Source organism: Macaca thibetana, chromosome 3, assembly GCF_024542745.1.
Source record: "Macaca thibetana thibetana isolate TM-01 chromosome 3, ASM2454274v1, whole genome shotgun sequence".
In the NCBI taxonomy this organism is placed as follows: Eukaryota; Metazoa; Chordata; class Mammalia; order Primates; family Cercopithecidae; genus Macaca; species Macaca thibetana.
The window spans coordinates 151825809-151853104 of NC_065580.1; the positions used below are offsets into that span (position 1 = coordinate 151825809).

The 27296-nt window shown below is 52.8% G+C and overlaps 1 protein-coding gene and 2 long non-coding RNA genes across 7 annotated transcripts; 1 reads left to right on the top strand and 2 right to left on the bottom strand.

The window, feature by feature from the left end:
* Positions 1–341: 341 nt before the first annotated feature.
* POFUT2 (protein O-fucosyltransferase 2) lies at positions 342–26900 on the top strand. Of its 3 annotated transcripts, XR_007724232.1 has the most exons (10): positions 361–508; positions 2591–2841; positions 5601–5745; positions 6863–6973; positions 11638–11704; positions 12643–12768; positions 18471–18651; positions 18902–19025; positions 21142–22641; positions 25933–26900. XR_007724232.1 is itself a non-coding variant. In XM_050784452.1 (9 exons), exons 1-9 carry the CDS (start codon positions 378–380, stop codon positions 21293–21295), a joined length of 1290 nt encoding a protein of 429 aa, XP_050640409.1. In that variant the 5' UTR covers positions 342–377; the 3' UTR covers positions 21296–22789. The 3 variants fall into 3 exon arrangements, 2 of the variants coding, with proteins under 2 accessions (XP_050640409.1, XP_050640410.1); XM_050784452.1 differs by lacking the exon at positions 25933–26900 and having other exon boundaries at positions 342–508; positions 21142–22789; XM_050784453.1 differs by lacking the exons at positions 21142–22641; positions 25933–26900 and adding an exon at positions 19127–19468 and having other exon boundaries at positions 18902–19031.
* Positions 2799–7453, bottom strand: LOC126950673 (uncharacterized). 3 transcript variants are annotated; one of them, XR_007724252.1, is made up of 5 exons: positions 7321–7453; positions 5523–5670; positions 4979–5223; positions 3884–4064; positions 2799–3786 (listed from the first exon to the last, which is right to left on the bottom strand). It is a non-coding gene; the product is annotated as an uncharacterized LOC126950673 (long non-coding RNA). The 3 variants fall into 3 exon arrangements; XR_007724250.1 differs by having other exon boundaries at positions 2799–4064; XR_007724251.1 differs by lacking the exon at positions 7321–7453 and adding an exon at positions 6269–6866 and having other exon boundaries at positions 2799–4064.
* Positions 4307–4775, bottom strand: LOC126950675 (uncharacterized). The gene is made up of 3 exons (XR_007724254.1): positions 4652–4775; positions 4518–4605; positions 4307–4425 (listed from the first exon to the last, which is right to left on the bottom strand). It is a non-coding gene; the product is annotated as an uncharacterized LOC126950675 (long non-coding RNA).
* Positions 26901–27296: the final 396 nt, after the last annotated feature.

The following is a 27296-nucleotide window of genomic DNA, read 5'->3' on the forward strand; positions in this document are numbered from 1 at the left end:
CCCCGCCGTCTAGCCCTCCCAGCCCCCAGTCTCTCGCCCCTCCCCACTGGCCTGCAGGGTCCACCGACCTCCCGACCCCCCGACCTCCCGGCCTCGAGGACCCTCAGGAGTCCCTGCGTGGGCTGCGCCAGGTCGCCAGCGACAGCACCGGCACGCACCACAGCCACGGAACCGCCGACCACGGCGCTCAGGAAAGCGGAGAATCCGCGCACGCGCAATTCCTGCTCCCGCCTCGGCTTGCTGGTGATGGCGCATAACGCATGCGCGGGAAGGGCTGCTCTGGGCGTTGCCGTGGCTACTGGGAACGCGTTTCACGGGGGCGGGGCTTGCTTCCGGGGCGGGGCGCGGCCGCCGGAAGTGCGTGGCCGGCGGGGGCCATGGCGGCACTCAGCTTCGTCTTACTGCTGCTGGGGGCAGTGTCCTGGCCGCCGGCTTGTGCCTCCGGGCAGGAGTTCTGGCCCGGCCAGTCGGCGGCCGACATTCTGTCGGGGGCGGCGTCCCGCAGACGGTAAACGCGCGTCCACGGTGCCAATGCTGGGGTTCCAGGGTCGGGCAGGGTCAGAGGATGGGATGAGGGCGGGGTGGGTCTGGGATGCGATGGGATAGGGCGGGGTCAGGGGCCAGGGAGAAGGGATGGGGTCAGGGGGCAGGCACACGGGATGGAGGGTGGTCCGGGGCCAGGGGGATGGAATGGAGCGGAGTCTTGGGGGCAGGGGCCAGGGGGATGGGATGGAGCGGGGTCAGGGGGCAGTGTCCAGGGGAATGGGATAGGGTCAGGGTTCTGGGGCACGGAATGTGGCGGAGTAAGGGGCCAGGGTGATGGTATGGGGTAGGGGGCAGGGGCCAGGAGGGATGGGATGGGGGCGGGGCAGGGGCCAGGGTGTTGGGATGGGATGGGGGCGGGGCACGGGCTGGACCTGAAGGGATGGGATGGAATGGGGGCAGGAGCAGGGGCCTGAGGGATGGGATGGGGATGGGGCGGGGGCAGGGACCAGGAAGGATGCGATGGGGACGGAGTAGGGGCAGGGGCAGGGGCCGGGGCCGGGGCCTAGGGGATGGGATGGGGCAGGGGCTGGGGGCAGGATCGGGCCGGTGGGTTGACTGTAGTCGGAGCTCCGTCACTACGGCCCGGGTCTGCAGGCGGGGTTGTCCGCGAGGCCAGGGGCGCAGCCTCGGGAGCCCAGGAAGGGCACCGGGTTGCTCGGGCTGAGCCTGGGCGGGCTCAGGAGGCCCCTGAGTGTCGCGGGTCCAGGCCTGGGTGTGCGAAGCTGGGAGTCAGTGCCCGGCGGGCGCTCCGCAGTGAATTCTTAGGGCCAAGACGAGCTTCGCAGCCGCCCTGTGGCTGTGAGTTCTCCAAGCGGACCCCGAGAGGGGCCTGGACGCAGAGGTGCGCGGCCCCTTGTGGCCTTCGCAGGCCTGGGCGCTGCACGTAGTTTCACCCGCGACGGTGGGAGTCTGTGGAAAACCAGCGCAGAGCAGGAGAAGGAGAGTACCAGGGTTTCTGTAACCGTTGCGGACCTGTCTGTGCCTTGGAGTGCTTTGTGTCCTTCCGCTAGGGCAGTGATCTTAAAGTGTGTCCGGGATCTCTGAGCTTTTGTAGCTGTTTTATAGTAGTACCAGGGTATTCAACGCCTTTTTCACTTCTCTCATGAGTGCACCGCGGAGTTTTCCTAGAAACCCCTTGATCTGTGATGTCACAACAGATTGAATGCAGAAACGGGTATGGGAATCCCGCTGTCACCAGACCCAAAAGAGATTTGCAAAAATTAAGAACATCGTTGGCCGGGCGCGGTGGCTCACGCCTGTAATCCCAGCACTTTGGGAGGCCGAGGCGGGTGGATCACGAGGTCAGGAGATCGAGACCATCCTGGCTAATATGGTGAAACCCGATCTCTACTAAAAAGCAAAAAAATTAGTCGGGCGTGGTGGCGGGCACCTGTAGTCCCAGCTACTCGGGAGGCTGAGGCAGGAGAATGGCCTGAACCCGGGAGGCGGAGCTTGCAGTGAGCCGAGATCAGGCCACTGCACTCCAGCCTGGGAGACAGAGCAAGACTCTGTCTCAAAATAAATAAATAAATAAAAAGAACATCGTCACAGTTCTTCTCACTAATTCATTTTTTAAAGTACGCTTATTTTTTGTTTAAATATGTGATTTTTGTTAACATGTAATGGCTTATTATTTTTATCTGAATTAAATATTTGTAGCTTTAATGTCTAATATAGGACATATCAATACACATACTGCACATAACCAGCCATCAATCATTGTTTCCAGTGTAAAGGGGTCTTTAGACCAAACAGTTTGAGAACCATGTGGGTACTGATTCTTGGGTTCTAGTCACTGGGATTCCTCTAGCCTTAGTGTTGAACTATTGCTAGTTGTTAAAAGGACGTTAGCATGTCTGCTGTTTCTGCTTACGGGCTCCATAAGTAACTGGTCATAGAGAAACAGGCCACTCACTGCCTTCACAAAGTGGGGACCATCTTAAGCGCCTAGAGTTGGGCCATACGCTGAGACTTCTGAGTAGTCAGGTTTTCTGTGCAGAAACCCCAGCATTCGAGACCTGTGGTCCTCATTCTGCCTGCTCAGGTATCTTCTGTATGACGTCAACCCCCCGGAAGGCTTCAACCTGCGCAGGGATGTCTATATCCGAATCGCCTCTCTCCTGAAGACTCTGCTGAAGACGGAGGAGTGGGTGCTTGTCCTGCCTCCGTGGGGCCGCCTCTATCACTGGCAGAGTCCTGACATCCACCAGGTCCGGATTCCCTGGTCTGAGTTTTTTGATCTTCCGAGTCTCAATAAAAACATCCCCGTCATCGAGTATGAGCAGTTCATCGCAGGTGAGGCCGAGCGGCACGCTGGGAGGCTGTGGTTTTTTAACTGGGACCGGGCAATCATTTCTAAGGTAGACATCAGGTTGGGCTTGCGACTTCATCCAGACTCACCAGCATCCTCCAGTGCCCAGCGCTGCTGCCTGAGGCCTGTGGCAGCACCTCCTCCACTCAGGAGCGCAGTCCCTTTCCCATGCTGCAGTGAGCTTCCCAAAATGTTTCTCGGGAAATAGACCTGAAGTGGATGAGCTTTGTGCCCCCTCACTTCTGGAACCCACGGTGGCCTGACGAGTAGGTGAATGCAGTTAGAGCCGCCCTAACACTCTAAGAAAGCGGCCACCCCGGGTGCTGGACCGACAGGACTCAGCTCCCTGTGCGAAAGGCTGTTTTACGCTAAGGATGACGTGCTGCCTGCGGAGTATGCTTCGTGGTGTCGCTGTGCGGCACCAGGGATAAAGGTCTGTCTTGTTTAACTTTGTGTTGCTTAATTTTTTCATTTAATTTTAGGAGAGGAATTAAAGCTCTTCTTAGAATGAAGGTATTCAGAGCTTTTTGTGTTGTGTCATTTAGAAGACATAAATTTAAAAGTAAGTGATGCTTTGCTGCTGCATTTGAGAAGCCGTGAAGATGAATGAGTTAGTTTTGAGTCAGGCTCCTGCTTTCCAGCAACTGTTGAGTTCTTACTGGATAGCCACTCTCGGGGCTTAGAGACCTTTACTGCCAAGGAGTGTGGCTCCCGTGCCGTCATTTTTCAAGGATGGTGCTCGTTGCACCCTAGATCTTGTCACTTTGAAATGTTTTCTCTGGCAGGGTCAGTCTTGTGAGTGCTAGGGGCATGCAACAACAGGGAGTAACCTCTGACATCCTGGTTGATACCAAGTCACAAAGTCAGCCGCGTGTAAAAAGCATTCCTAGAGTGCATCCTGAGTTGACTTTACAATTTGCTCATGAGTCCTGGAAGATGAAAGCTGTGGTTGGGTGTTTGGTGTAACTAGCAGCCAGCCCTTGGTCTGAACATAAGGTTACAGGAACTCGGAGACGTTATCCTTACCTCCCTTTGGGACCAGTGGGTTTCCTGACAGGGAAGCGGGCAGGTCTGGGCCTTGGGCATCCAAGTGCTTGGGAAGGTCTGGGAAGACAGACCCCGTGTGATGAGCTTCTGAGGCGGATATGCTGGCCTCACGCTTCCCTGCAGTCTACCAGCCTGGGGCTTTGCTGAGCTGTTTCGTTGCCTGTAAGGTGGGGAAGGAACTAGCTCCTGATGTGGCTAACATAGCACCCAGCGTGCGGGATCTTCACCACCTCCCACTAGCATAGAAGGAGCCCTCGCAGCTCCGGCCTTGGGCCTGTAGGCCACGCAGCCCTTAGCCCCCAGTCGTGAGTGAGCAAAAAGGACACCAGAACTTCACCTGCACGGTGCTACTTCCCTGCTTTGTTCCTGCCCCAGAACTTCCCCAGCAGGGTGCTCCCTCCCCGCTATGTTCCTGCCCCAGGACCTCACCTGCACGGTGCTCCCTCCCCGCTATGTTCCTGCCCCAGGACCTCGCCTGTACGGTGCTCCCTCCCCGCTATGTTCCTGCCCCAGGACCTCGCCTGTACGGTGCTCCCTCCCCGCTATGTTCCTGCCCCAGGACTTCGCCTGTACGGTGCTCCCTCCCCGCTATGTTCCTGCCCCAGGACTTCACCTGCACGGTGCTCCCCTCCCCGCTATGTTCCTGCCCCAGGACTTCACCTGCACGGTGCTCCCTCCCCGCTGTGTTCCTGCCCCAGGACCTCACCTGTACGGTGCTCCCTCCCCGCTATGTTCCTGCCCCAGGACCTCACCTGCACGGTGCTCCCTCCCCGCTGTGTTCCTGCCCCAGGACCTCACCTGCACGGTGCTCCCTCCCCGCTGTGTTCCTGCCCCAGGACCTCACCTGCACGGTGCTCCCTCCCCGCTGTGTTCCTGCCCCAGGACTTCACCTGCACGGTGCTCCCTCCCCGCTGTGTTTCTGCCCCAGGACTTCACCTGCACGGTGCTCCCTCCCCGCTGTGTTTCTGCCCCAGGACTTCACCTGCACGGTGCTCCCTCCCCGCTGTGTTTCTGCCCCAGGACTTCACCTGCACGGTGCTCCCTCCCCGCTGTGTTTCTGCCCCAGGACCTCACCTGCACGGTGCTCCCTCCCCGCTGTGTTCCTGCCCCAGAACTTCACCTGTGCGGTGCTCTTTCCCCACTGTGTTCCTGCCCCCTTGAGCAGATCTTGATTGCTGATCTCTTGGGCAACGCAGTGTCACCTTCTCCGTGTGGGTTGGGCCGTGGGTAAGAGGCACGATTCCTGCTCGCCTGAGCTCCTGTCCCTGGGGGAGGCAGGACACCAGTGCAGTAGATGGTGGCCCAGGTGGTGAGGAGCACTGTGGGAAACCAAGGGGGTAGGGGACAGTGGCCTCACAGAGGGCCAGAGAGCGAGCCCCCGGCGGCTGGACCAGGGGCGTGAAGGCTGGACGGGCTCACATGGGCCTCTGTGAGGATGGGGCCTGCTGCAGCCAGGCAGGGGTGGGGCTGGGGAATCGGGGACCAGCTCCTCCCCACTGGCTGCTATCGCACGCTGTCGGCCCTGTGCCATCATGGCCTGTGCTCTGACCTGTTTTGGCCTTTGTGAGCCTCCTGCAGTCTCTTTGGGAATAGGGTGGTGTACAGTAGTAAGAGTCACCTGCTGGTGGCTGATGCGTGCCTGTAAGTGAGCTTCCAATTGCTGTCATGCTGCCCGGCTTCTCTTGGTGTTTTTCAGAGTCTGGTGGGCCCTTTATTGACCAGGTTTACGTCCTACAAAGTTATGCAGAGGGATGGAAAGAAGGGACCTGGGAAGAGAAGGTGGATGAGCGGCCGTGTATCGATCAGCTCCTGTACTCCCAGGACAAGCACGAGTACTACAGGTGCCTGCTGCGGCTGCTCCCTGCCTCCTCCCCCTGCCGCAGGCGCCCCCCGCCACCCTGCGGCAGGCACCTCCCCCAGGCACTCCTCGCCCCACACCCCCGCAGTGCCTATAGCCCCCGCCTCCTCCCCCTGCCGCATGTGCCCCCTGCCGCAGGCTCCCCCCGGCACCCTGCGGCAGGCGCCTCCCCCAGGCACTCCTCGCCCCACACCCTCACAGTACCCTCAGCCCCAGCTGCCTCCCCCTGCCACATGCACGCCCCGCCCCCACACATGCACACCCCCTCCCCCTGCCACAGGCGCCCCCCTCAGCCACTCCCCTCCCCACCCCCGGCAGCAGTGCCCTCCACCTCCTCCGCTTGCTGCAGCCTCTCCCCCACGCCACAGCGCCCCCACCACACACACACACAGTGCCCTCGGTGCCCACGCTGGGTGCTGATGCCGGGTTCTGGGCGTTCCCCTCCCCCCGCATCCTGACAGTGCTTCGGTGCCCCTCGTGGTAGTAGCGCTTGTGGCTGCCCACACCGTTCTCATCCTTGACAGGCGGGTCCCCTTTGTGCTGAGGCCTCGAGAATGGGCCGTGGCGAACAACCGGCTGAGACCCCGTGCCTTTTTCCCTGTGTCTTTTCCTGCATTTGGATGTTGCCACAGGAATGGGGGTCTTGTCAGTCCCAACTGTTGATTGCCATTAAAGGCTCTGACACTGCCAGACCTACTGTGGAAAAGCTGTCAGTTCCCAGCCTCCGTGTGTCCAGTGCCAGGGCAGCTGCTCTAAAGCACGGCAAGTGAGCTCTTGGGAAGGGCGCGGGTGACTTGGGTGACGGTCACAGCCAGGCTGGCCCTGAAGGTGCACAGGGCTGCCTCTGTCCTGCTCCCTCTGCCTCCCGGCAACCCCTGTCATGGGGAAGGCCTCAGTGGTTCATCAGCCTGAGAGGCGCTTGTGGGCTTCTTTTACAATTTTACGAGAATGTCACGATCCGCAGTCGTGATCGGTAAGTTTTCCTAAAGCAGCCGCATTTCATCAAGAGCAAGCCACGGTGTGTGCGTGTCTAGACTCGATTTGTTTTTCTCATGAAAGCAAAATAAACTGACAGAGCCGCCGCGGGTTTTGTCTTCCAGAGGATGGTTTTGGGGTTATGAGGAGACCAGGGGTCTGAACGTCTCCTGTCTGTCCGTCCAGGGCTCAGCCTCCATCGTGGCGCCCCTGCTTCTGAGAAACACATCAGCCCGGTAAGTGCCCTGCTCCCCTCAGGAGCAGCCTGGAGGCCGCGGTGCCTGCTCCGTGCGTGCTGGGCTAGGGGCTGTCCGTCTCCACTCCCGCATCCCTGGCCCACCCACCTCACAGACAGCACCTGGGGGTGTTGGTTAGGGAAGTGGTCGCATGTGTCTCCGCGAAACAGCGCAGTGGGTGATGTGGACAGCGGGCGAGGGGCACAGAGGTGAGGGCTCAGCCCGGCCGAGTGCGCGGGGAGGGGCTGGGCTGGGGGCGGCGGGGGCTTACCATGAGACTGTTCTCCATTTGTACCACTTGGGCAACTTTTACCAATACCTGCCCCCTCCCCGCACCCAACACCCACCGTTTGATCTGTCTGCTGCCTCATGGGTCTGGAGAGGATCGTGCAGCCACCTTTGGCCATGCGTCTGCCACAAGTGGCCGCCGGCCTGGTGAGCCGGGCCGCGAGGGTCCACCCAGGCGGCTGGGGTTGCAGACAAGTCGGTACCTGATGATGTCATAAACTCCGGAGGGAACTGTTGATGACCATGTTCTTAGAACTTGCTGCAGACTGGGACCCTCTCCGTCACCTCCCTTGGATCTTCTTCTGAGTCCCCCAGCAGGTGCTGTGAGCATCTCCTGTAGGGTCCAGCCCCCCAGGGTTGGTGGGTTTTTCTCCCCATGTGCGGAGACGAGAGATTGTAGGAATAAAGACACAAGACAAAGAGATAAAAGAAAAAGCAGCTAGGCCCGGGAGACCACTACCACCGAGACGCGGAGACCAGTAGTGGCCCCGAATGCCAGGCTGCACTGATATTTATTGGATACAAGGCAAAAGGGGCAGGGTAAGGAATGTGAGCCATCTGCATTGATAGGTAAAGTCACGTGGGTCACATGTCCACTGGACAGGGGGCCCTTCCCTGCCTGGCAGCCAAGGCAGAGAGAAAGAGAGGAGAGAGAGGAGACAGCTTACGCCATTATTTCCGCGTATCAGAGACTTTTAGTACTTTCACTAATTTGCTACTGTTACCTAAAAGGCAGAGCCAGGTGTACAGGATGGAACATGAAGGCGGACTAGGAGCGTGACCGCTGAAGCACAGCATCACAGGGAGACAGGCCTCCGGATAACTGCGGGTGTGCCCGACATCAGTCAGTCCCTCCACAAGAGGTGGAGGAGTAGAGTCTTCTCTGAACTCCTCCGGGGAAAGGGAGTCTCCTTTTCCCTGTCTGCTGAGTAGCGGGTGTTTTCCTTGACACTGACGCTACCGCTAGACCATGGTCCACTTGGCAACGGACGTCTTCCCTGACGCTGGCGTTACCGCTAGACGAAGGAGCCCTCTGGTGGCCCTGCCCGGGCATAACAGAAGGTTCACATTCTTGTCTTCTGGTCACTTCTCACTATGTCCCCTCATCTCCTATCTCTGTATGGCCTGGTTTTTCCTAAGTTATAATTATAGAGCGAGGATTATTATAATATTGGAATAAAGAGTAATTACTACAAACTAATGATTAATGATATTCATACATAATCGTATCTATTATCTATATCTAGTATAACTATTGTTATTTTACACATTTTATTATACTGGAACAGCTTGTGCCCTCGATCTCTTGCCTCGGCACCTGGGTGGCTTACCGCCCACAGTCTCCCACAGACTGGGCACAGCAGGGCATGGGTGCCTCTCGCGCTTGCCCACGTTGAGGTTGAGGCTGCCTTGTCTGCTATCGTGCCCTGTGTGCACCTCTAGAGGCCATGGCAGTCGCGACCCTATTGGACATCACAGCTGGCTCAGTACCACTCTGGTCAGTAACAGCTGCCACTGGCCCCAGTGGGCCGGGACCACGTGGTCTCAGCTGCTCTGGGCCTTTGTGAAGGCAGGTGGCTCCAGCACAGGCCCGCGTGTCTGCTGCTCGGCCAGCCCGGCTGTTGCGGAAAAGCAGAACTCAGGTTGTGGAGGGAACTAGGCTGAATTGTTTTGGTGGTTGAGATGCAGCTTTAATGTCCTGGGACTGGGTTCATTTCATGAAAATATCCGGGTTTCGGAAGCCAGTCTGCCTACGTGTGGGGCCCGTGGAACAGTCGTGCCTGTCAGTTTTTTCTATTCACATTTGCAGGTTAGAATGGAGCTGAGCCCAGAGGGGCTTCCAGCCAGATGGTCCTGATTGAGGAGAAACGCCTCTGCCGGGCTGCAGGGGAAGGAGGCTGATGGTGGGGGCAAGGCCGTCTGCCCCCAGCACCCAGGGAAAGTCTCTAATGGGGGTTAAAGCCCTAATGGGAAGGTGAAGCTATAAAGCCATTAAGAGAAGAGCCTCACCACCTTGGGGCAGGAAGCTTTCTTCAGCAAGATGGGAAAAGCACGCACCAAAAAAGAAAGATTGGTAAAGCCAGTTACTTTAAAATCAAGAACTTTTGTCCATTAGAAGAATGGAGACAGGCCTCAGAGAGGAAGGTCCTGCAGCACATTTCATGAACTAAGGACTTTCCGGGATACAGGAGACGAAACCCAGTGAGTGAGGGACGGGCAGCCTGGGGTGAGGTGAGTCTAAGACGGGATCCGTGTGATTCAGGAGTAAGAACGGCTGCTGTTAATGTGAGCAGGTGCCCCAGTGCTGTCGTGCTCAGGAAACCATCCACCGTTGGGACGACAGGTCCACAGGGGCTGGAAGGCTGCTCCTGGAGCGAGAATTTGGTAAAACCCTGAGAGTCCGGTGCACCCCGAATGCAGGACGTGCACCCACAGACCCCTGCCCTGGAATGTTCATGGCCTCCCCGGACCAGGAAAACCCGTGCACCCCTCAGCCACGCACGGGATAGAGTGTGGTAGATCCACAACTGACGATGGGCAGACTGCTGCCGTTTTCAACAAAGAGAAATCAAGATATAATGCCCAGTTTAAAAAAAAAAAAGAAAAAGATAAATGTGGTCATGTTCCATGTGCATGAAGGTCAAAGACAGTCCCGTGCATCGGAGGTAGAGATGGGGGATGCCGGGGAGGCCCCTGAGGACGGGGCAGAGCAAGTGTGTGAAGGGCTTTGTTCCTCCTTGTTCCTCCACCCAGGTAGGGGCTGCACCGTGTTCGTTTTGGAGCAGTTTGCCTACCCGCGCCTGTGCGGAATGTCCTCTACCTGCGCCCGTGCGGAATGTGCGTCTCGAAGTGCAGTATTGCATTTCACAAAAAGCCTTAAATGGCGTTGGAAGCAGGGCCAGAGGCACCCACTGAATCCAGCTATGCCCATCTCTCCAGAAATCACCTCACGTCGCCGCCTGTGCATGCGGCCGTCTTTTTAAACACGTGGAATCACCACACACGCTGTCCACGCAGTTTTCAGTTTGCCCTTCTCTTCCCACCCAGCCGCACACCTGGGTATTACGACACGTGGACATCACCTCGCTCTTTTGCAGCTGTTTGTGTACAGATGGAAGAAAATGTGGCCTTTGGTTGTTTCCAGGTTTGTGTAGAAGAGTCTGTGTGTGAACCATGAGGGCATAAAACTAGGATGCCACCCAGAAGAGGACGATTGGTCTCGATTGCCTGACCTCGTGATCCGCCCACCTCGGCCTCCCAAAATGCTGGGATTACAGGTGTGAGCCACTGCACCAGACCAAAATTAAAATTTTTAATGTAGTCAAATTCATCAGTCTTTTCCTTAAACATTTCTGGGTTTTTGTATTCCAACCTTTACCACCCCAGTATTCGGGTCTCTTCTTACGATCCGTTTTGTGCGTTTCGTTTTTATTTTGCATCAAGAGCCCTAGGAAGTGTGGTGAGACGGTTGGTTCAATGGCTGGAAAAGGAGAGGCACTTCCCACATGGAATTAGGTAGTGTTTAGCGTGACAGTCACAGGCACCTGGATGACTTGTCAGACCCAAACTGGAGCAAGAAGGCGCAAAGGAGGAGGTGCCTGCCTGCGAGTCTGAGATAAAGGCTGGCTGGAGGGCTCTCTGAAATAACCCCAGGAAGGCGCTGAGGAGGAGGTGCCTGCCAGGAGTCTGAGATGAAGGCTGGCTGGAGTCTGAGATGAAGGCTGGCTGGAGTCTGAGATGAAGGCTGGCTGGAGGGCTCTCTGAAATAACCCCAGGACGTTCCTCACACATTTCATGCACCTCACACTTTCACAGCCACCGCTTCACACGTGCACGTATTCCTGGGACCAGGTTTGCCAATGGACAAGGGCTGCAGTAACTCGGACGAGACGCTGTCGCAAGAATGCCTGCCCGGGAATGGCGTCTCTACCACGGAACAGATGCAGCTCCAGCTTTGAGCCCGAGTCAGTGAATTTGTTTCCAAGCAGCTTATGTGAACCTCTCCTTTTTGCCAAAGAAAAGCTTCCCACAGCCTCCCGTCTTCAGGCGCACCTGCAGCTTGCCATAGCCATCAGTGGATCCTGGATTCCAAGCCTTCTGCCCACTCCCAAATACACTCCTCAAATTAGGAGATACTTTTCTCTGATGTCATTCTCTGAGTTGACAGTGGGCGTTAAACCCTCAGAACTGTGGTGTGGAGGCCAGACAGCAGCCTGCCTGTGTCTCAGCCATAACCGCCCGACACGCCCTGGTTGGTGTCCCTTGAAGACTTGGTCTCTGCTTCCCCGGCCCTGGGTTCTCCCAGTTTGTGCTCTGAGAGTGTGACTGTCATCATCCTTAACTCTTATAACTATTGTCATGTTGTTTAAAAATAGGTCCGTGATGTTAGACAGAGCCGAGAACCTACTTCATGACCACTACGGAGGGAAAGAATACTGGGATGTGAGTGTTTCCTCGGGAGCATCTTTCTAAATTAGTGTATGTTGCCTATTATTTAGTTTTTGAAAATTTAAAACAGTTGATGGCTCTTTTGAACTTTGCTGATTAAAATCATAATTGAAGCCCTGGATACGGGCACCTGCAGTGACTGCGCCGCCCCCGAGTCTCACGTGGCCGCAGAGCCAGGTCCTCGGGAGCCCACAGGGCCACCCAGCTCTCCCCTCTGATGCCACAGGCCCTGAATGCAGTGGCGGTGCCCTGGAGTCAGCCCCCGAGTCAGTGACTCCGTCAGTGGCTGGAACGTAGACCCCTCCTTTCTCCTTTCTTTAGCTTTGAAAGGTGGGACTGTTTTCTGCAGCGGGTCTTTCCCATTGCCGTTGATTTCTGTGTTGATGGGGTGACTTTCCATAGCCACCCCAGTTCTGTGAGTGAGTGGGAGTATAGGGCGGGAAGCGGCTGCCCCCCTCCCGTGGGCACAGCAGGCCTGCTGACATGTTCACCAGGGCAGCAGCTTGTAAAGCTGGAACCTGCCTGCAGGAGACAGTCCCTGCTCACATGGGGCCTTGTGCAGGTCGGTCCCGCCCCATTTGGCAAAAGCTAGAAGTCAAGTTGGGGAGACACTGAGGGGAAGGAGCTGCACACAGTTGTGCCAGCCAGGGGCAACGGCCAGCTGAGCCCGTGTGTGCCACAGCTTCCCTCGGGGGAGCCTGGCAGAGCTGGCAGGGGTGGACGGCTTGCCCTGCATTGGCTTCATGCCGGAGACCCTTCGAGAGCCTCCACCGTGGATGGCACTGCTTCTCGGGCGACTGTTGATGAGGAATGTCTCTGAGGGTCTTGTTCCAGCTGCAGGGGTGGGTGGCGGCAGCTATGGGAGAACCCGCTCCAGAAGGGCGGCATGGCGGGCGGGCGTGTTCTCAGCCGAGCCGTCGCCGTTTCCACAGACCCGTCGCAGCATGGTGTTCGCCAGGCACCTGCGGGAGGTGGGAAACGAGTTCAGGAGCAGACACCTCAACTCCACGGACGACGCGGACAGGATCCCCTTCCAGGAGGACTGGACGAAGATGAAGGTAGCCCCTCTCCCTTTTGTTAATTGGAGAGAAGGTAAATCCTCTCTTGAGATGCCCAAAAACTCATGCCTTCAGTTCAGAGTCACAGCAGGGTTGGCGCGTCTGTCGGCATGGATGCCTCCCTGAAATGTGAGTCACGGTAATTACCCGCTCTCGGGAGGCGCCAGGACCCTGGGACCCTCGTCGCGGTGCAGACTCGGGGAGTCACTCCGCCTGGCTCTCCCTCTAGTAACACGGGAGTCCTGGCAGGCCCAGCAGCCTCAAAGGTGTTCTCAGAGCGCGGCAAGGCCAGGAGCACGGAAGCAGGAGCTCGAGGTGGTTCGGCCTTTCTCCCTCTTGACCTGATTGATAGAGAAAAGCAGCGTGCACCCAGACTCGCCTAGAAGCACCGTCAGCGCTATTTTGGTCTAGAGTCATCCTTTTTTTATTCTATGTATATATTTTTAAGTGTTTTCTGAAAGTTTGGGTTTTTCTGTGGTGTAATTACAACAAACATATTGCTTTTTCAACTTGATTTTGTTTTTAAGCATTTTCAGTGTCTGTTTTTTGTGTTTTTTAAACAAAACTTTCATAGAAGTGCCATTTTACTTGTTTGTTCTTTATGGGGTATTTGAGCTGTTTCCACGTGGAATAGCATTAATTGTTCCAGCAATAATTAAGTTACTTGGACAGTTTTTACTCAGGAAAAAATACAGAAGATTTTTTCATTTTATCCCACTTGTATTTCTTTTCAGTGTTTTTTATTTTTTATTCTTTTAAATTTTATTTAATTAACTTTTTTTGTTTTTGGTTTTGTTTTGAGAGAGTCTCACTCTCCTGAGTAACTGGGACTACAGGTGTGTACCACAACGCCTGGCTAATTTTTGTATTTTGTATTTTGAGTACAGACAGGATTTTCTCATGTTGGCCAGGCTGGTCTCAAACTCCTGACCTCAAGTAATCCACCTGCCTCGGCCTCCCAAAGTGCTGGGATTACAGACATGAGCCACTGTGCCTGGCTTATTTTATCTTTTTTTTTTTTTAAACTTTAATTGTTTTTGGGGAACAGGTGATGTTTGGTTACATGGATAAAATGGTAATTTCTGAGATTTTGGTGCACCCATCACCCGAGCAGTGTACACTGTACCCAATGTGTAGTCTTTTATCCCTCACCCCCTCCACTCTTCCCCTTGAGTCCCCAAAGTCCATTGTGTCATTCTCATGCCTTTGCATCCTCATAGCTTAGTTCCCACTTATGAGTGAGAACATGTGAAATTTGGTTTTCTGTTCCTGAGTTACTTCATTTAGAATAATGGTCTCCAGATCCATCCAGGTTGCTGCAAAGCATTCATTTCCTTCCTTTTTATGGCTGATATACCACATTTTCTTCATCCACTCACTGGCCAATGGGCATTCAGGCCGGTTCCATGTTTTCACGGCTGTGGATTGTGCTGCTATAAACATGCATGTGCAAGTGTCTTTTTCATATAGTGACTTCTTTTCCTCTGGGTAGATACCTGGCAGTGGGATTGCTGGATCAATGGTAGATCTACCTTTAGTTCTTTAGGAATCTCCATACTGTTTTCCATAGTGGTTGTACTAGTTTGCATTCCCACCAGCAGTGTCACGGTGTTCCCCTTCACCACATCCACGCCGACATCCATAATTTTTTGGTTTTTTGATTATGGCTCTTCTTGCAGGAGTAAGGTAGTATCCTGTTGTGGTTTTCGTTTGCATTTCCCTGATCATTAGTGATGTTGAGCATTTTTTCGTATGTTTGTGTATCTTCTTTTGAGAATTGTCTATTCATGTCCTTAGCCTACATTTTGATGGGATTATTTGTTTTTTTTTTTAATGCTGATTTGTTTTGGTTCCTTGTAGATTGTGGATATTAGTCCTTGGTCGGATGCAAAGTTTGCGAGTATTTTCTCCCACTCTGGGGGCTGTTTGCTGATTGTTTCTTTTGCTGTGCAGAAGCTTTTAGTTTAATTATGTCCTAACTATTAATGTTTGTTTTTGTTGCTTTTGCTTTTGGGTTCTTGGTCAGGAACTCTTTGCCTAAGCCAATGTCTAGAAGAGTTTTCCGGATGTTATCCTCTAGAATTTTTATGATTTCAGGTCTTAGATTTAAGTCTTTGATCCACCTTGAGTTGATTTTTGTATAAGATGAGAGACGAGGATCCAGTTTCATTCTTCTACATGTGGGTTGCCAATTAATCCTGCACCATTTTTGAATAGGATGTCCTTTCCCCACTTTGTGTTTTTGTTTGCTTTGTCGAAGATCTGTAAGTATTTCACTTTATTTCTGGGTTCTCTATTCTGCTCCACTGGTCTAGGTACCTATTTTTATAGCAGTACCATGCTGTTTTGGTAACTGTAGTCTTGTAGGATAGTTTGAAGTTGAGTAATGTGTACCTCCAGATTTGTACTTTTTGCTTAGTCTTGCTTTGGCTATGTAGGCTCCGTTTTGGTTCCATATGAATTTTAGGATTTTGTTTTTTCTAGTTCTGTGAAGAATGATGATGGCATTTTGATGGGAATTGCATTGATAGATTGCTTTTGTAGTATGGTCATTTTCACAATATTGATTCTACCCATCCATGAGCATGGGATGTGTTTCCAATAGTTTGTGTTGTCTATGATTTCTTTCAGCAGTGTTTTGTAATTTTCCTTGTAGAGATCAAGTTTTGTGGGTTTTTTTGGTTGTTTTTGTGTTTTGTTTTGTTTCATTCTTTTTTTTTTTTTTTTTTTCAGCTGTTGTAAAAGGAGTTGAATTCTTGGTTTGATTCTCAGCTTGGTTGTTATTGGTGTATAGCAGTGCTGCTGACTTGTGTACATTCATTTTGTATCCTGAAACTTTACGGAATTCATTTATCAAATCTGGGAGTTTTTTGGGTGAGTCTTTAGGGTTTCCTAGGTATACGATTATATCGTCAGTGAACAGTGACAGTTTGACTTACTCTTTACTGATTTGGATGCCCTTTATTTCTTTCTCTTGTCTGATTGCACTGACTAGGACTTCCAGTACTATGTTGAATAGAATTGGTGAGAGTGGGCATCCTTGTCTTGCTCCAGTTCTTAGGAGGAATGCTTTCAACTTTTCCCTGTTCAGTATAATGTTGACTTTGGATTTATCATAGATGACTTTTATTACCTTGAGGTATGTCCCGTCTATGCCACCTTTGCTGAGGGTTTTAATCATAAAGTGATGCTGGATTTGTCAAATGTTGCTTCTGCATCTATTAAAATGATCATATGATTTTTGTTTTTAGTGCTGTTTAGGTTGTGTGTCGCATTTGTTGACTTGCATATGTTAAACCATCCCTGCATCCCAGATATGAAATCCATTTGATCATGGTGTTACCTTTTTGATATGTTATATAATATCCCTCCATCTTTTTTAACTGTTGTTGCTTTAAAGTCTGTTTTGTCTGATATAAGAACAGCTACCCTGCTCACTTTGGGTGTCTATTTGCATGGAATATCTTTTTCCACCCCTTTACCTTAAGTTTATGTGAATCCTTATGTGTTAGGTGAGTCTCTTGAAGACTTTTGCCTCACAGCTTTTAGGCAGATTTTTATCCATTCTGCCACTCTTTTTCTTTTAAGTGGAGCATTTAAGCCATTTACATTCAACTTTGGTATTGAGGTGTGAGGTACTATATTCTATTCATCATGCTAGTTGCTGCTTGAATACCGTTTTCTTTCTTTCTTTCTTTCTTTTAATTGTGTTGTTTTATAGTCCCTGTGAGATTCATGCTTTAAGGAGGTTCTAGTTTGATGTATTTTGAGGTTTTGTTTCAAGATTTAGAACTTCTTTTAGCATTTCTTGTAGTACTGGCTTGGTAGTGGTGAATTCTCTCAGCATTTGTTTGTCTAAAGAAGATGATCTCTCCTTCATTTATGAAGCTTAGTTTTGCTGAATACAAAATTCTTGGTGGATAATTATTTTGTTTGTGGAGGCTGAAGGTAGGACCCCAGTCCCTTGTAGTAGGGTTTCTGCTGAGAAATCTGCTGTTAATCTGATAGGTTTTCCTTTATAGGTTACCTGGTGCTTTTGGCTCACAGCTTTTAAGATTCTGTCCTTCGTCTTGACTTTAGATAACCTGATGACTGTGTGCTGAGGCGATGATCTTTTTGTGATGAATTGCCCAGGTATTCTTTGAGCTTCCTGTATTTGGATGTCTAGATCTCTAGCAAGACCAGGAAGTTTTCCTCAATTGTTCCCTCAAATACATTTTCCAAACTTTTCGATTTCTCTTCTTCCTCAGGAACACCAATTATCCTTAGGTTTCGTTGTTTAACATAATCCCAAATATCTTGGAGGCTTTGTTCTTTTTTTTTTTTTTTTTACTATTCTTTTATCTTTGTGTTTGTTGAATTGGGCTGATTTGAAAACTTTGTCTTTAAGCTCTGAAGCTCTTTCTTCTCCTGTTCTAGTTCTAGTCTATTATTGAGACTTTCCAGTGTATTTCGTTTCTTTAAGCGTGTCTTTCATTTCCAGAGGTTGGAATTGATTTTTCTTTATGATACTTATTTATCTGGAGCATTTTTCATCCACATTCTGTATTTTTTTCACCTTTCACCTTTTTCAGCACTAGACAGGTCATCAAGACAGAAAGCCAACAAAGAAAGTGAAAAGTTGGTTTTCACCTTTGTCTGGTATGTCCTTGAGTAGCTTAATAATCAACCTTCAGAATTCTTTATCTGGCAATTCAGAGATTTCTTCTTGGTTTGATCCATTGCTGGGGAGCTCCTGTGATCTTTTGGGGGTGCTATAGAACCTTGTTTTGTCATATTATCACAATTGGTTTTCTGCCTCCTCATTTGGGCAGACTATTTCATTGGAAAGATCTGGAACTCACGGGCTGCTGTTCAGATTCTTTCGTCCCACGGGGTGCTCTGTGGTGCTCTTCCCTTCCCCTAGGGATGGGGCCTCCTGAGAGCTGGGCTGCAGTGATGAGATTGCTCTTCTGGGTCTAGCCACCCAGTGGGGCTTCCAGGCCCTGGGATGGTGCTGGGGAATGTCTGCCGAGCCCCGTGATGTGATCCGTCTTTAGGTCTCCCCGCCGTGGGTACCAGCACCTGCTCTGTGGAGGTGGCAGGGGAGTGAGGTGGACTCTGGCGGGGTCCTTGGTTGTAGTTTTGCTGAGTGCACTGGTTTTCTCGAATGCTGGTTATGCTGCAGTGAAGTTGTCATGTGGACAGACTCCGGACCTGTGGTCAGCCAGGATGTTACAAGTGGTGGAATTAGCTGTTGCTTTCTCCTTCCTTAGAGCAGGGTTCTGTTAGAATTTGCTGTAACCATTTGCATTGGTGGCCTCCAGCCAGGAGGTGGTGCTGTCAAGAGGGCAGCAGAGCATTCTGGCTCTTGGGGAGTTTGCAGCTGTGAGCTGCTTCGTCCACAGGAGCTGGCACGTCCCTGCGGTGGTTCTCGGAGCACAAGTTTGCACCGTGAGTCTCCACATGCTGTTCTCTTTTTAAATACTTTTCTTTAACTCAGATAAAATGATCAGTGGTAATTAATACTGCTTCACTGTCTTCTTAGACATCTGGTCGCCCCCGAGATTCCACCTGAATCCCTTAGACAGCCCTGGAGGCCACCCCATGGAGGAGGCCACATGGAAATGGTCGTCCCTCTGCGCCTCGAGTTCCACCCGGTGCCCAGGATGAGCCCCGAGCCCGCCTGTCAGTTTCCGCATTTCCTTGTGGTTCTTTGCTAGGTCAAGCTGGGCTCGGCGCTAGGGGGCCCCTACCTGGGAGTCCATCTGAGAAGAAAAGATTTTATCTGGGGTCACAGAGAGGATGTGCCCAGCCTGGAAGGGGCCGTGAGGAAGATCCGCAGCCTCATGAAGATCCACCGGCTGGACAAGGTGTTTGTGGCCACAGATGCCGTCAGAAAGGGTATGGAGCTTCCGTGCCTTTCGTTTCTTTCTTTTCGTCTTGATCCCTGGTTCCGTTCTGGGTAGACCTAGGCCTGCATGATCTTCAACTAATTCCTGGGAGGGTAAAGCTGAATTGTGTGTCTGCATGTTTTGAGCCAGTTCCTAACGAATTAACCAGAAGCCAAGTATGCATGTCTTCCTGCTAAAGAGAGACATATCTGTTCCTACCGGAGGATCCGGTTCAAAGGGTCTCTCCTTCTACTTCGCAGAATATGAAGAGCTAAAAAAGCTGTTACCCGAGATGGTGAGGTTTGAACCCACGTGGGAGGAGCTGGAGCTCTACAAGGACGGAGGCGTTGCGATTATTGACCAGTGGATCTGCTCACATGCCAGGTGCCTGCCCCCTTCACCATCGGCTGAGAGCGGGTCGGGTGACTTTCAAAGGTTCTTCCGTCCCAGGTACTCGGTGTCAGAGCAGATGGTTGCCTGTGTAGCCTGCCCACTTCACTGTCGGCCGAGAGCGGGTCGGGTGGCTTTCAAAGGTTCTTCCGTCCCAGGTACTCGGTGTCAGAGCAGATGGTCACCTGTGTTCACAGTGGTCATTTCCACACTGTTTACCTCCTCGTCTGAGTCTCCTGTAGCATCTGGTTCAGTGTTTCCCTGGGCTGAAGTTAATTGTTTATCTTGCCCTTTTAATTCTCACACACAGACTTCCTCCATAGCAGGCTGTTGGCATAGCTGGCCTCATCTCAGAACCTCTTCTTGTGTCTCATTTTCCCGTCATTCCCAGTTTCTGCCCCATCTGCCCCCTGCCCTGAGAGTTGCCCGTGCCCTCGAGTTGGGCGTGTTGTTGGTGCTGTGTGTGTTGCTGAAGAGCATCATGAGCATCGCCAAGGCCGGGAGCCTGGGCCCTTGTGCGGTCGTTCTTGTGGGGTTGAGTGTCCCTGAGGCCGGGAGCCTGGGCCCTTGTGCGGTCGTTCTTGTGGGGTTGTGAGTGTCCCTGAGGCCGGGAGCCTGGGCCCTTGTGTGGTCGTTCTCGTGGGGTTGTCGTGAGTGTCCCCGAGGCCGGGAGTCTGGGTCCTGCATGCGATCTTTCTTGTGGGGTTGCCATGAGTGTCCCCAAGGTTGGGAGCCTGGGCCCTCCATGCCGTCATTCTCATGGGGCTGCTGTAGGAGGTAGGGCTGGGCCTCTCTTCCCCTACAGACCTGTCTGCCCGTCTGCATAGGAGACCAAGGTTAGGATTAGGGTGAAACAGTTTGAGTTCAATAAAAAAGGAAAGTAGAGGGAATGGTCTTCCCGTGGTTAGCACTGTGCACGTGTGTAGGTCTCTGTGGGTTAGTCTGTCTCCCTCCTGCCCGAGGAATGCTGAGCGCCCTGAGCTGGTGCCTCTTCACACATCTGCTGTTTCCTGTGGTGGTCTGGGCATTGTGCGTAAGACCCACGGAGGCTCTGGGTGATGCTGTCTGTGGGGCGTGGATCCCTTTACCTGTTAAGCAGACAGGAGGCAGCGCTGACTTCTTAGGTCAGGGCGGAGGTGTGTGGGAGCCCAGTCACGAGCTTGCCCCTGCTTCTCAGGTGTGGCCTTGAGATTTGACTGCGAGCTTGGCAGTGCTGTCTCCCCAGCCCAGGAAGCCTGCTGTGGGGAGGCCTGACACTGAGCTCTCGGCCTCCTGCCCTCAGCTGCGCGAAGCACTTGGCCTAGCTCACTGAAGCTGCTCTGCCTCCAGGCCAGCGCGGCCTACTCTGACAGGCCCGTGTGTGTGGAGTGGTGAGGGTCTCCCCACCAATGCCCCCACCCAGCAGCACACGGGCCTGTGTGGCCTGCTGGCCCTGTGGTTCCGTGTACAGCGCTGGGCACGTCACGTTTGCTCTGGAAACATCTCTGGGGTTTGCTTGTTCTTGAAGTTCATGAAGTGCTGCTGGAGAGCCAGAAACCGACTGTGCAGGAGCCAGAGGAATGGGCAGGCCGCTGACCCAAGGTGTGAAGAAACCCCTGGAGAAGGGTGTCCCCACCAGCCCATACGGCGTGTGTGTGGAGGGGTCCTTGACCTCTGTGATTTCTCTTGTGCCTCAGGATAAGGACCCCCCATGCCTTGGCTAGACAGTGTTGTGATTAGTAGGAATCTCTCATTGTTCACCATGTGACCCCCAGGAGGTATTCGACCTGCACCGGCGTGCCTGGTCCAGGAGGTATTCGACCTGCACCGGCGTGCCTGGTCTGGGATTTGGTGATGGAGAGGAGAGCTCCTGAGGGGGGCATGTGGTGGGACAGGAGTGTGGTGGCTGCTGACTGTGGGGTGGGGATGGGGCTGCAGCATCAGGCAGAGCCCCTCAGGGCGCAGATGTCAAGGGCACCTGAGCGAGGGGTGCCAGCAGGGGGGCGGCTGTGTCGGTTCCATGTAACTCTGGAACTCATTTCACTCACCTGCTCCTCTCAGTTCTCCCTAACTCTGGAACCTCTGTGATCTCAGTTCTTCCTAACGCTGGAACCTCTGTGGTCCTTTGCAGGTTTTTTATCGGCACCTCAGTCTCAACATTTTCTTTTCGGATTCATGAGGAAAGAGAAATTCTGGGGTTGGACCCCAAGACGACGTACAACAGGTTCTGCGGAGACCAAGAGAAGGCATGTGAGCAGCCCACGCACTGGAAGATCACCTACTGAGAAGGCTCCTCCGGGGCCGCTCCCGGACCCGACTGACGTGGGTGGACGCAGGCTCTGTCGCCGCGGAGTCACCGTCTGCTGCCAGCCAGGAGCTCGGTGGACAGGACTGTCCCTCGCGGGATCCTAAGCCCAGAAGAGGCCCCAGGCCTCTAGAGGTGCAGCGCGTCTAGAGTTGTGCTCTGTCCTTGGCGTTTCCAGCCGCCATGGCTGACGAAGAGGCTCTGCTGCCCTCGGGGGCAGTTGTGTTTTCAGGCAGTGTCTGTGAACCCACAGCTCGGTTGCCAGCAGGGCCCGCGTGGTGACTCATAAGCAGGAGTGTTTGTCAGGCTCCAGCTCTGGCCTTACCAGCCACCTTTCATGTCTTCATATTTTAAGCGCATTGAGGATAGATGCTGGCGGGTGAGCTGCCCTCCGTCAGGTGCACACGGGCTGACATTTCCCTGGGAGCTGGTGCAAGGAAAAGAGTCATTTTAAATGTCTGCAGAGTGACCGGGGCCTCACGAATCCCTCTGTTGCCCTCCACGCAGCAGGAGGCTGCCTGTTTGTTTCCTCCTGGGATGTGTGCAAGGCAGACCTGGTGCTGCAAAGGGAAGGGCCTGAGGCCTCAGGGAGCCCCGTGGAGGGATGACAGTTCAGGCCCTACCGTCAGCACATCAGAGTGCTGGGAAGTTTTTCAGTGGCGTCTCTGGGACACTCGGTGGATTGTCTGTAGGAAACTTGCAACTCCACTCCTCACACCAGGCCCAGCTGGCTGCCCCGCCCTCGCCCTGGCTGCCCCGCCCTCACCCTGGCTGGCAGGTGCACGTGGGGCCTCCGGGTCCACCATTCACTATTGAGAGCTAGAAATGAGGAAGACAGTCACACCAACTCCAAAAGGCTGTCTAGGATGAGCTGCTTTATCAGGGAGCTCCTTGTACCCATTTTACAGAAATCATTTTTAGGTCTTTGTGCCACCACCATGAGGGGCATCTGCAAAGAGGGCAACGCTGGACACAGAATCTGTGGAAGGTGCAGCAGTGCCTCAGGGGTCCTCAAGGTCAGGGAGCCCCCCTCTCCCTCTTGGCCCATTACCCTTTGTGACTTCCCACCATGGTGTCGTGTGACCCTCAGGCTGGTGGGGGCTGAGTCCTCACTGAGCACCCACTTTCCACATCTGCTAGAGGAACAGTGACACGGACACTTGTGTGACAGAGAGAGGAGGGTTAGTGAGGAGGGACAGACAGCTCTTCCCTTCGGAGCCTGGCTAGTCTAGGACATCACCTTGCTGTGTCTTCTCCTTCTCAAGCTTTTAAAATTGACCCTGAACGTGTGACAGGGTCCTACGGTGTTACTCAAAGCTGTGCAAGGTAAATGGTGACATATTTATTCTTTTCCCATTTGTTCTAGAAACAGTGCCTTTTTCATCAATTGCATTTTCCAGGTTGAGAGCTGTATAAAACATTTTGGACTGTGACCATGTACCTTCCTTTTTAAGAAAAATAAACTGCTTTATGGTAGTTAGCTGTGGAGCGTAGACTCATTAGACTCATTTCCTGCTGCCCAGCGGAAGGTGGAAGAACCCTTTCACATCTCCCAGAAGGCACATGGTGACCAGGTTGGAACAGGGTCGGGGCCGCTCCTGCTGGCCTGTGAGTGCTGTGGCATCTGCATCAGGACACCACTTCTGCCAGAGCCCCTGGGGCCCCCAGTGTTTCCTGGGTCTGCTCAAGCGGCCCTGCAAGCCCTCGTCATCCTCAACAGCAACCAGCCCTCTGTTCATTAGACTGCTGGGAGGCCTCTTTGGGGAAAGAATTCCACAGTTGTAAAAGTTTGAAAACTGCCAGGTTTTTAGGCACATAGGAGATGGCAGTATGGCCTTTATGAGTTTAACTGTGATGGGAAGAGACCAGCCAGTGAGAAGATTAGTGTGCCAGGTGCTGGTAAATGCTGCAGAACTCTGGAGAACACAGCCTGGAGGAGGTGGGAGGTTGGGAGGGGCCCAGGAAGGCTAGTGGGGCTGTAAGAGGCAGTGGCCAGAACAATGAGTACAGAGGCCCCAGGGCACATACGGCCAAGGCGGAGAGATGCTGGTGTCCCAGATGGAGCAACTGGGCCAGTGATGCGTCGGGAGGATGTGTGGGTAGGAGGGCCTCTGTGGGGCCTGAGCAGAGCAGGGTGTGATGTGACTGTGTAGAGAATAGCCTGGAAGCTGGAGGCTGGTGAGGAGGCTCTTGCTTGGTCCTAGTGAGACACAATGGTCAAGAGTGTTGAAAACTTGAGGCTGGACGCAGTGGCTCACGCCTGTAATAATCCCAGCACTTTGGGAGGTCAAGGCGGTTGGATTGCTTTAGGTCAGGAGTTTGAGACCAGCCCAGCCAACATGGTGAAATCCCATCTCTACTAAAAAAAAAAAAAAAAAAAAAAATTAGCCTCGCGGGCATGGTGGTGCATGTCTGTAATCCCAGCTACGTGGGAGGCTGAGGCAGGAGAATCACTTAAACCTGGGAGGCGGAAGTTGCCATGAGCTGTGATTGTGCCACTGCACTCCAGCCTGGGGTGACAGAGTGAGACTCTGTCTGAAAAAAAGAAAAACTTTAGAGTTTATTTGAACAAAGAACAGTTCATGAATTGCACTCAGAACCAGGAGAGGCCCAGCAGCATGGGCAGGCAGCACTTAAAGACAGAACACGAAAGTGAGGCACGGAAACAGCCTGATTGGCTACGGCTGGGCCTCTGCGTCATGTGGGTGTGGTCTGATCCACTGGCAGCTTATGACAGACTCAGCTACTTGTTACAAGAATAGACTTACTAGGTTGAGTTTGTTTACATGCTTGGTTAGGTTGCAGTTCACTAGGTAGGAATTCAAAGAATGGCCAGCTTTAGGCCAGATGTAATTTAACAAAAGGACCCGGGTGTGGGCACATCCCTGGAAGGAGGTACTGGGTCTGAGAGCCCAGGTGGACCCTAAGGGGTTGTCTTAGCTGCTGCAAGGATGATGGAACCCTCTCCCTTTTTTAAGCTAATGGTCTTTTTGTTGCAGGGAGAAAAGATGGACTTGCAGCTTGGAATGGATGTAAATCATAGTGTTTTCAGCACTGTTGGTTGTGTCGAAGTCCACAGCCACGGCCTCTTCTGCCAGCTCCAAGTCATGGTTCCAAAGACTTTTAAAACAGTCCATAGATACTCCCTTGATAAAGGTTTCATTTTTAAAATGTGTGTGGATGGTGGCAGCCTGACCCTGTTTCACTCCAGTGCAAGGCAGATGACACCAAGCCAACATGCAGAGGCCTGGCCAGGGTGTTGTCACTGTGAGTTGGGGCACACACAAGCACAGGGGGCCGTCCTGCGGTGGGCTGGGCCCAGTGGCTCACCCTTCACCCTTTTTCCACACATCTTCCTGGAGTAGACGAAGTTTAAATGTTCGTTTTCAGTAAGCAGCTGTGACTATACTAACACATTGAGTTAGAACCATTTGAATAGGTTTTGAATCTGCTTTTTCATTGTTCACTTTTAATACTATTAACTAAAGCATTTATTTGGGAAACAAAGGATTGTGATTTGGGTAAACTGAGTCAGGGTGACCCTGAGTAGTGTCCTGGAAGGCAAACACTGGAGAGTTTTGGATTTTCTCTTTGTTTGAGACGGAGTCTGACTCTGTTGCCCAGGCTGGAGTACAGTGGCGCGATCTCAGCTCACTGCAACCTCCACCTCCTGGGTTCAGGTGATTCTCCTGCCTCAGCCTCCTGAGTAGCTGGGACTACAGGTGCTTGCCACCACCACCCCTGACTAATTTTTGTATTTTTAGTAGAGATGAGGTTTCACCGTGTTGGCCAGGCTGGGTCTCAAACTTCTGATCTCAGGTGATCCACCCACCTCAGCCTCCCAAAGTGCTGGGATTACAGGTATGAGCCGCCTCGCCCGGCCTGGAGAGATGTGCATAGAGGATTTCCACAAAGGGTTTTTGGAGGCAGTTCATTGGCTGGGGAGAAATCCTAAATGAAGCCCTTTCTGGTGGGTTAGTGCTTCAGGGCCCTCCCAGCTGGGAGATGTGAAGGCCGTCAGGGGCTGACTTCAGCTGCTGGTCCAAGTCTACGGGCATCCTGTGGCCTGGCCGTCGGCGTGTGAATGCAGGCCTCCCGCGGCCTCCCTTCCACTTAGAAAGCCTTCGCATTGGTGACTTCGTTTTCTTTCACATTTCCCCCTTTTGATCGAGTTCTTCCTCCAGAAAGTCACAGATCAGTTGGTGAATGTGATGTTGTCCCTTGTTGCCGGGAGGCACTTGTCCCAGGGAGTCATGTCCCTCATTGCGGACGTGACCTCAGTCAAGCTCTAGTGTCACCTGCTTCACCTTCGGGTCAGTTTTCATTTCAGGGGATTGTCTGAATTCCAGCAGGGGGTAGAGGTTTCTTTAAATGAGAAACCTGAATCCAAGGGCCGACACCTTTTAGTTTGACAGCACAGGGATTGGTAAGGAGTACCTGACGCGGACTCTTCACTGAGGTTGAAGGAAATCTTTCTGTAAATGTCTTTTCCAGTAGAGAAAAAGATCAGGCTGAAGGTCGTGCTGTCTGGTGCCTTTATCTCCTGGGAACACACCGTGTAAAGACTGTCTGACCAGGGTATGACTTGTGTGAACCGCCTTCATTATTCCTTTACAGTATTGAAGCATGTCTCCTTTAATACACGGACTGTTCAGAGCAGAAGGGACTCTGCGCATTGACCCTGCCGTGATCATTTCAAAAGGTGACAACTTGCAGTTTCCGAAAGGTGCGGACCTTAGATTCGGAAGGACCACAGGAAGTGCCTTTGGCCAGGGCAATTTTAGTGCTTCCTGAAATTTTGCCAATTGAATCTTGGTGATGCCACCTGTGCTTTCTGCCCGTCTGCAGGACTGGGATGGTAGGCACAATGCCAGCGCTGTAATGTGGACCAGACTTCACAGATTGGTTTTACGACCTGGCCAGTGGAGTTCCTTGCCGCTGCGTGTGAAGATGTGCCCGTCACGTAGGGAGAATCTGCTCTAGTCGAGTGTGCGGCGTCTGAGGCAGTGGCACATCAGGAAGGGAACGCTTCCACCCAGGAGGAGAACATGCAAATCATCACGACGTATTTATAGTCTCGGGAGGCAGTGGCTGGATGAAGTCCATTCGCCAGACCTCAGAGGGCCTGCTGGGCAGGTCAGAACGGCCTGGGACTGTCTGAAGTGTCTTCGCTGGGTTGAATTTTGGGCAAACAGCACAAGGCAGTTGTGCCTCTTTGGCCGCCCTTGAAATGTTTCTCCCCCAGTACTGTTTTGTAAACGTGTAAGTTCATTAGTTGCCCAATGAGTCGTCCTGATGTTTTCATAGATTCTGGTAACACCGACTCATGGGTGCTTGGGACAGGGCGTCTTTAATCACATGACTTACGTCCTTTTTTGGAAAATTATCTCAGCTGTAAGGTTTTTAGTCTTAGTGAAACTCAAGGCAGTGGCTTTTGCTGTAGAATCAACCACATTTTTTTCTTTAGCCCCATCAGACTTCAATTTTGAATACCCAGAAACTGTGATTATGGCCAAAGCAGAAGGAAGCCAAATTGAATTTAATGAACGATTGACGAAAGTGTCATTTTTAACTTGGTTCCCTCTGGAGGTTAAAAAGTTTGTTTCCAGTGCCGGGCACGGTGGCTCACGCCTGTAATCCCAGCACTTTGGGAGGCTGAGATGGGCGGATCACGAGGTCAGGAGATGGAGACCATCCTGGCTAACACGGTGAAACCCCATCTCTAGTAAAACACAAAAAATTAGCCGGGCGTGGTGGGGGGCGCCTGTAGTCCCAGCTACTCGGGAGGCTGAGGCAGGAGAAGGGCGTGAACCTGGGAGGCGGAGGTTGCAGTAAGCCGAGATCGCGCTACTGCACTCCAGCCTGGGCGACAGAGCGAGACTCTGTCTCAAAAAAAAAAAGAAAAAGTCTGTTTCCAAACTCATCAACAACCCAAATGAGGGGCAGGAGGAGACCTGGGCCCAGGACTCCATCTTTCCGTG